Consider the following 8,890-nt stretch of genomic DNA (forward strand, 5'->3'; position numbering starts at 1 on the left):
ATAAATCATGAGACTAGTATAAAGATATTTTTTAGAGAAGGATGATCTCAAAACATTTGCCTTTCACACATCAAGCAGGAAACAACAGGAGACTGTGCTCCACCAAAATGAGAGAGTAATCCGAGAAAGAGGAAGATATAGAAAACAAGAATAAAATCAACATTGACAAAGAATTAGGAGTAGAGGCTCTGGAAGAGATTTATTTGAGAAAATTAAACATTAAGAAAACATAAATATCTTGGGAAGGGAATATAGGCAAATGGTGAAGAGTTTGAAGTTAAATTAGTCACTAGTATTTATTAAAAATTAAGAATAAAATAAGACAAGTATTAATCCCAAGGAAAACAAAAAATACTGCATAAAAAGTAATCATAGTTGATTACCTGGTTTAGCTGAGAATTACACATACGTATCATTCTAATGATCTAACCAAAATTACACTATTGAGCGGAGAAATGGAGAGAGTGCATGTATGTGGTAGGAGCAGGAGAGAAAGAAAATTAAATCTTTATCTTTTATAACATGAATTACTAGATAATTTCCAAATTATAAATACCAAAAGCAGCAATTCAGTGAAATAATTTAGAAACATAAAGTAGCTACCAAAATAATCAGCCTCTAGTGGAAACTAGCTTCCTCTGTAGTGAAGAGAATAGGGAAGGGGGTTAGGTGACTGTTCCCTTCTTCAATAATCCTTGTAGAACTATGTGACTCTTTAAACAATGTGCATGGGTAAATAATAGAACCCAAATCTTTTTAAATTAAAAGTAGAGAACTTAGGAATTTAAAAAAAAAGTAGATGACAAAAGAGCAGAGCAAGCATATAATATGTTTTTTGCTTTTAGCTTATAAATTATTCCCATTTGAAACTCAAGATATAAAGCCACCCTTCTATATCTTATTCCCATTGCTTTCTACAGTTTATTTCCCATCCCAAATCAAGCACTGAGGAATAATATAGACTATTTAACGGTTCTTTAACTTCTGGCTAGAATATTGGCAAGTACACTTAATTACTCCATTATGTGTAGCCATGGAGGCTAGGGAGAGAATGGATGCTAGAAATATTCCGATAATCCCCAAGGACTGTATTAGTCAATATTTTTAAACAACTCTTTTGCTTACTCTCGTTGCAGAGATATAGTCATAAGGTATGCCTTTTTAACCTAAAAAATTTTCTTAAAAGCTTCAGAAGGAAGCTTAAATCCTGGACTTCCTTGGTAGATTCTGTACTAAAAACATAGGCAAATCCTTTATCTCTTAAGAAAAGTAATAAGAGAAGGCTCACAGAATTATTATAAATGAAATTGTGGAGAAAAGATCATCTGGTGTGCACACTGGGAATTCTAAAAGAGAATAAATAAAGTTGAAAAGAAATCAGTGTTTGGGAGGAGGATTTAAAACCAAAAATTATGATGAAGAGAATCTGACTGGAGAGAAAACATGAGAATCATTTCAGATTTTTATCTCACTTCTAAATATTTATTGGAGGTCGCTCCTCTGACCTCTACATATATTAATTCTGTAACTCACCAAATTAACAGGCTGTAAGACATTGAGTAAGTCAGTCTCTCTGACTCTCAGTTGCCCCATCTGTAATTAAAGATTAGGCCAATATTTTTAGAATAGAAAAATGTAGAGGTTTGAAGTAGCTTAGAGATCATCTAGTACATCCTATTGAATATATGAACCTCTTCTTAAACACCCCAGCGAGTAGTTATTCGACCTTGGCTTGAATGAAAACAGGGCTGAGACTTAGTACTTCCTAAGAAAGCTAATTTAAATTTCAGATTGTTCTTAATCAGATTTTCCACAAATTGATCTAAGACTTACTAGATAATTTTCAGCTATTTGTTCTTAATTTTACATCCAAAATTACTTTGTAAAATTCTCTCCTCCATATAATACAATGACAATAGCCCCACTATCACTTTTATCAAAACATGAATTAGTTGTAAGGTATAATAACTAAAATTGGCTTTTAGTCTTAATTCTACCAACTGTCTGACATTGGCAAGACATTCATTATATCTGGTTCTTAATTTCTTCACTTATAAAATGAAGGGCTTAGATTCCAACAAATGTCTCTTCTAATATAATCTCTTCCTAACTATACCTTTGTCCTTAACTCAGTGGAACATCCATTTGTTTTTACTTTCTAGAATGAAGTTTTTGAGACTTCTTTAATGAATAAAGAAATATATTTTCCTTTTTGTTTCTATTAACTCTTTTAATTGTTATGGATGTATTTATTTAAATTTGAGTGTATTAACTGAAATCTTATTCTTAGTGAGATAACAAGTAATTTCATAAGTTTGAACTTATAGTTCCTTTCCAATAAAAAGATGATAGAATACTAGGATCATAAAGGTTAGAAAGAACCATATAGGCTATCCTGCCCAAACTCTCACTCAGGGAGAAATTCATAGCAGAGCAACCCTAATGTTTTGCCTTTCAGCTTCTGCTCAAACTTTCCTAGTGAAAGTAGCTTAGTGTTTTGTAGACTTAGCCTGTTCATTAATGGACAACACAGTACTGGACCTATAGAAGGTATTCGAATGTTCCAAAATCTGCTTCCCTGGAACTACCCATTGGTTCTGTTTCTGCCCTCCTTAGTGTGGCAAAATAGATGTACCCCTTGATACTTGATAGCCATGCAACCATTCAAATACAACTACTATAGCTAATCTCTTCTGCCACCCTTTTCCAAAGCTTTGCTTCTCCAAGCTAAAAAACTCACACTCCTTTATTTGTTGTTTCCCACACTTTTTACTATCCAGGTTCCTGTATACTGGATAAATTTTACCTTGTCAGTATCCTCCTTAAAATGTGATTCCCAGAATATAACATAAATATAAAATATTTTAACTCATTATTTTTGCACATATATTGAGCCCAATTCAAGAAGACCTTAACTAAATGTTTATTGCATGATTCTCTTAGCACCAGAAAGCATTGTTTGCTCTGTATTTTCACATCTCTGGTTATCAAATACATTGACACAAGCCAGTCCTCTATCTTTTGAAGAGGTGTCATGAATTCCAATTAATCATTTCTTAGTGCCAATCTCAGCTTAATACTGGGCTGAATGGTGTGTTGTTTCTTCCTCGTATTCTTGTGTTGTGTGAGCAAAAATATTATCGAGTCCCTCTCTGAAATGCTATGAAATGAAGTACATTAGAAACAGCATTAAGAGCAAATATGAAACAAATTACTTACTACATTTAAGATTATATACAGGATAACTTTCCCACATTGAGATTAAGATATTTTTGACTCTTCAGAATGACACTTACATATCTTTTTTATTATATCATAATGAATGTGGTTTGGTCAGATATTGACCACCTAGTGAAATTGAGTTGAGGAGACAGGCTGGGTAATTCAGACAAAATACTTTTCCAGCCATTGGAGGCTTTGATCAGTATTGAAGGCCAAAAACAAAAAGTGCTGTCATGTTACATTAAATTGAGACTAAATCGTGTCTATCTACTATCATCACTAACTCCCTATGTATTAAAAAAAAAAAAAAATAGAAAAAAAGAAAAAGAAAATGAAGAGAACTTTGCTATTGAATTGTTTGCCACTAATTTCAGGGGATACTGTCTGATGAGAAAACTGTGCTGCAGGACAGAGCTCTCCTCTTCCCACCTAATCTCACCAGGAACAGCCACAAAGGGAGAACCAGGATGAGGCAGAATGAGCGTCTTTCCATGTTCAATGCTCATGAATCAAAGATATAGCCATTCTCTGGGCTCCAAGATTTATCCTGCCTCCAACCAGGTAGAACTGTGCCTATACAGACAAAGCTTCCTAACTACCTGTCTTTTCAATGAGTCATAAAATATACTTAATCTGCTCCTCTTAGACCCAAAATAAGCCCTGGCATCTTCTTGTGAAGACAGGAGAAGAGATAAATATCTCCATGCTTTGGGGTCTGTTAACCATCTAAAGTATTTTTTTAAAGAAATTCTCCATAGTTCTCACCAATGTAAGAATAAGTAAAAAAATAAAACCTGAATTTTTGCATAAAATGCAAAAAGAAAAAGAAAAAAATCTTCCCAAATCTCCTTTAGTAACTGTTCTTCCTGGAATTAGAAGAATTAGATTTTTTTCCCCTTGTGTAATAGTATCTACTTTCCCTTCCAGGTTACCAAGAACATTCTTATTCACAAATCATTTTTTTTCCTATAACCAAGTCTTTTGTCTTACTGTAAAGCATTTGTCAAAAATTCCTGCCTTGAAATTACTGTCATTATCTGAACAAGAAGAGAAAGAAAATATCTGCGCCTAAATTTGCTTTTGCTTTTAATAACACATCTATGCTAAGTAAATGAGAGAGGTGTTCTTATAAAGTGATAGAGGCAAAATGCTAATCAATGCATTGTTACTAGAAAAAAAAAGTATGCGGGGCAGAGAAATGAACAAGGAGTCAAAATAGATTTTTGTTGTTGTGCTTTGGCTGTTAACTAGTCCTGATTTCATGGGTACATCCTACAATCTTGCCAAGCCCCCCGATTTCCTTAACTATGAAAGAGAAAAATAATTTTTGTTTGTTACTCACAAGACTGTTGATTGATAAAGAGCACTTTGGAAAATCCAAATAGCTATTACAATGCTTATGTTTTTAAAGCAATAGCTTTGCCTCCTAAATAATGCAGATTGGATAAAGGTCTCACTCTGATACTTTGCTTAAGTTAATGTTTCCCTGAACAAGCCTGCTGTAAAAAAAAAAAAAAAAGGAAAAAAAAAAAGAAAGAAAAAAAGCCTACCCCTACCTACATCTATGGAATCATAGAATTTATATCTAGAAGGATCTTTAGAATTCATCTTCTTAGAGAAATGAGGAACCAAAAAAGATTAATTGTAACCTAAGCTCATACCGCTGTTGGCTATATACAGGCGTACCTCGTTTTATTGCTCTTCGCAGGTGTTGCGTTTTTTGTTTTGTTTTGGGGTTTTTGTTTTTTTTTTTTTGTTTTTTTTTTTTTGCAAACTGAAGGCAAGACCCTCCACCAGTAAAAGCTTACCGCTAGCTTTATTGCAATACTCGCTTTATTACAGCAGTCTGAAATCTAACCGCAGTATCTCCCAGGTGCGCCTGTAATTATTATTCATCATTAAAAGCAAAGAGTCATGACTCCACCTTGCAACTCTCTTTTCCAGCCTTCCTGGGCTCACTTACCTAAATATACAAGCAGAGCTAAAGATCGCCCCTGGCCGGGCTGCTATCTTTGATAAGTATACTGGGTATATTTTGTCAACATCTAATTTGTTAGTATAATTTTAGACTTATCAAGAGAGCTCTGTCTCTTATTTCATAGTCAAAAATATTTGCGGTGACCTTTTCCACATAGGTGGAACTCAAGACTATTAAACTATTAAAAACTGAAAAATCAGGGTAGGAGAGACGGAGTACGTTAACAAAAGGTCAAGAGTTAGCCTTGCTCATTCTCTCCCAGAACAGGAAACTGCCTGGGGCGAAGAGGAGGGGGCGTGTGCAGAGGCACACGGTAACAAAAGGGTTCCAGAAACTCGCGTTCACTCCCAGTTATGCCCGCTAGCCTTTATTATCTAAAGAGGCTGTAAACCCAGGAGAGTAGGAGACTTCCCAGGGGAAAGAGAGAGTGGACACGCGCATAGCCCATCAGATTCCTGCCCTACCTCAGTAGCCCCCAAACAGGTGCACGCCTGGAAGGGGACGCCTCTTCCCCTTTAGCCTCAGTCTAGCTAAAACTCCACATTCCTTTAAAATATAATGAGAATGAGTATTTCCACACACAACCTGGGGAACACTCACTTTTAAAATGTCAGGCCGTGGGACGTGGAAGAGTTGCGGGACAGGCGCGCAACAGGGTTGGGGAGCAGAAACTGCTGAGTTTTTCTGCCCAAGTTTTTCGCGGAGCGCAGGCATGGCTCAGTGTGGGGCACGGGATCTGGGATAGGGGTGAGGGGGAGAGTAAAGAGCTGCGGTGCTTGGAACCACAAGCTCAGGAAGGATGCCAAGGAGCAGAACCGCCAGCTCTTGAGGGGAACAGCGATGGGAGAGAGCCGAAGCGCAGCTCTAAAAGGAATGGAGACGCTTTAGTATTTGAGTTAGAGATGGGAGTAGGGGGACCCAAGTGGGAGGTTAGTGGCGAGCAGCGCGCGAGTCCCTCCAAGCATGGACATGTTAAGGATCAGGTCTTGGCTCTGCCTGGGTTCCTGCAGAGCAGAGAGCCCAGACACCCGGCGCCTTACCTGCAGCCAATCCGGCTCCCCAAGGAAGGGCAAAGGGTCCGAGCGGAGAGGCTGCGGACCTGCACGACAGAGCTGGGGACAGGTGGCTGAGAGGTGAGGGCCCAGGGGGTGGGCGATCCCGGCAGAGAAAACGTCTCCCACCGAATTAGAGAGCTGAGAGCCCAAGTTCCAGTTTGCGCCGCTCTCGGCGCGGGGAAGAGCTGCCCCAGCGCACATGCGCCCCGGCGTGGACTCGCGGGCTAGAGGGGTAGGAGGACGAGAGGTCGAGCCGCGACCGCGCCGATTCAAGACGGGTTGGAGGGCGGACAGGTGTGTATTGTCTTCCAGGAGCCGAACTCCGAGGACCGCCCGAGTCTTCAGGTACGGGAGGGAACAGCGCCCGCCCCGCGGTCTCTTCCCCACCACCCCCCGTGTGGCTGCTCAGAGCACTTGCGGCCCTGAGCCGAGCTCCCCTTCGTCCCCAATGTCCAACTCATCCTCCGGCTCCGTCAGCACGAAGGGGCCAGCGGGCAGACCGAGCCGAGCCTCGGTGGATGCGGCCTCTGGGCCGCCAGGGCTGCCCTCGGGGCTCTCGGGTCCATCCGGAGCTTTGGGCTCGTCTTGACTTTTCCTTAGCTGCTTTTTATGCTTCATCCGCCGGTTCTGGAACCATGTTTTCACCTGATTTGGGGAAGAAAAAAAATAAAACCATGTTATTCCTTCAGACCGATAGTTGCTGAGCTAAAATCCGAGGGATTACGGATTGCTAGAGTTTGGGGAAATGGACCGCAATCTATTGACAAATCATTCAAGAGCTGGGACAGTCTCACCATTGAGTTAGATCGCACCTGAACTGCTCACAAGTTATCATCTTAGGTTGAATGAAAATCAAACATACGAAGGCTCCCACAAAATAGTTGTCCCAAAATAAAAGTGAGAATCAAAAGAATTAAAAGGTGTGGTTAGTAAATACCAATTCTGTTCTTAATTAGAATTACTCATAGTAAGTTCGTCATGGAAGTCTCCTTTAAGTTCAAACTACTTTCTTCCGATTATGACATCTAAACACCTGGTCCGGCAAGACTCCTGGCCAGGAAGATGAGAGTCAAACTTGCTGATTCCCCTCAGAGGAAAAAAATCACTGTGGCCCGGCAGGAATAATGGTTTCACAACAAGGTGAGTCTGCAAGTACATAAAAGATGAGAGAGGGAGTGGAGGAAAGAGTTTTGAGATTTCAGGTGAATAGCATCTGGAGGAAGATAAAGAGATCTTCCATTCAAGATAGGGTAATAGGGAGAAGCTTAAATTATAGTGGGGTGGAGTGGTATAGTTATGAAGACTTGCAGCTGTGAGAAATTAAAATAAGAAAAAAACTTGTGTGGGCTTCTCTCAGGAGAAGAAACACGGTCATATCTTTTATTCTATGTCTGACGCGGGTTACTGCCCTGAGCGAAGAGGAGTGGGAAAGACACGGAAATGACACTTCTCGAACAGGGAGTGAGCATCAGAATCACCCAAGGAGTTTTCCTCCATGTCCAGAGCCCGCTGGAGAGATTTTACTTCGTTAAGACCGACATGAGGTTGGAAGTGTCGGTATTTGGGCTAAGGATCTTTGGAGATGCCTAAAATTAAGGGGTGCGGGGTCATTCCCACGCAGGAACTCCGATGTGGGTCGAGAAGGGGTTAGGAGCTGAGAGGAGAGGAGCTTGGAGCAGAGATCAGGGCTTCCTTCTGGGGAGGCCCACCTGCGTCTCAGACAGGCTGAGGGCTGTGGCCAGCTCCACCCGCTCTGGCGTGGACAGGTAGCGCTGGATCTCGAATCTCTTCTCCAGGCCAGACAGCTGTGAGTCGGAGAACACTGTGCGAGCTTTGCGGCGGCGGCAGTGCTTCCCGGGCAGCTCCGCGTGTGGCGGGTGCGGAAACAGCGCGGGGACCGGCACCCCTGCGGACAGAAGAGCAGCCCAGTGAGCAGGGCCGCGTCACTCTTAAGAAACCCCTGCTCGATTCCCCGCCTCTGTCCCCCGTGCCTCCCTTCGCTTCTTGCCGCCACCAGTCCTCTCTTCGCCCCAAAGCTTCTCGAGTCCTTCTCCCAGGAATTGGGGGTGGGGGGGAGAAGGGGGGAAATCGCAAGAATAGCGCTTGGAGATCTTTATCAGGAAGGCCATCTAGAAATACAAACAATAAGCAGTAGGTAAAACGGAAAAGAAAATTATCAAATAGATCCGGAGGTCTTAAAAGATGTCTAGACTCTTGGAGAGACTTCCGTAGCATCTGCCAACGCCCAGATCTTTGTTATGCCTCCAAACGTCGGATGGTCCAGGAGCTCTCTCCTCGACCCGCATCCTTCCAGACTCCTGACGATAGTCAGTGTGGTTCTGGGGATAGTCGAAGCAAAGACTTGATCTTGCCTCCCAGCCTCAATTTAAAAAAACACCTTTGACTTTCCCGAGCCACCCCCATTTTCCCGCCTGCGGCCTAAGGGAAAACATCGAAACTCATCCAGAGAGGCTCTGGAGCTAGGGCTGAGGGCCAATTCCCCGCCTCCAACGTTTCCTTATCAGATTCGGGGGCACGCTGAGGACCGTGCTCTCTAATCTCATTCTTTCCCTCCGACCACAAGCAGAAGGATCGAAGCACTTTTCTCCTGTGGGTCAAAGAGACTTTTTTTTTT

The 8,890-nt window shown here is 41.5% G+C and overlaps 1 protein-coding gene across 1 annotated transcript in view; it reads right to left on the bottom strand.

Annotated features, from left to right (window-relative positions):
- Positions 1–6,660: 6,660 nt before the first annotated feature.
- The window catches only part of BSX (brain specific homeobox), a 3,894-nt gene continuing 1,664 nt past the window's right edge, over positions 6,661–8,890 (bottom strand). The window contains exons 2-3 of the mRNA XM_006925254.1: positions 7,965–8,161; positions 6,661–6,900 (exon numbers count right to left, since the gene is read on the bottom strand). Coding sequence (XP_006925316.1) covers positions 6,661–6,900; positions 7,965–8,161 — 437 coding nt within the window. The remainder of the gene's footprint in view (positions 6,901–7,964; positions 8,162–8,890) is intronic.

The sequence above is a fragment of the Pteropus alecto genome, unplaced genomic scaffold (genome assembly GCF_000325575.1).
Source record: "Pteropus alecto unplaced genomic scaffold, ASM32557v1 scaffold479, whole genome shotgun sequence".
Taxonomy (NCBI): Eukaryota; Metazoa; Chordata; class Mammalia; order Chiroptera; family Pteropodidae; genus Pteropus; species Pteropus alecto.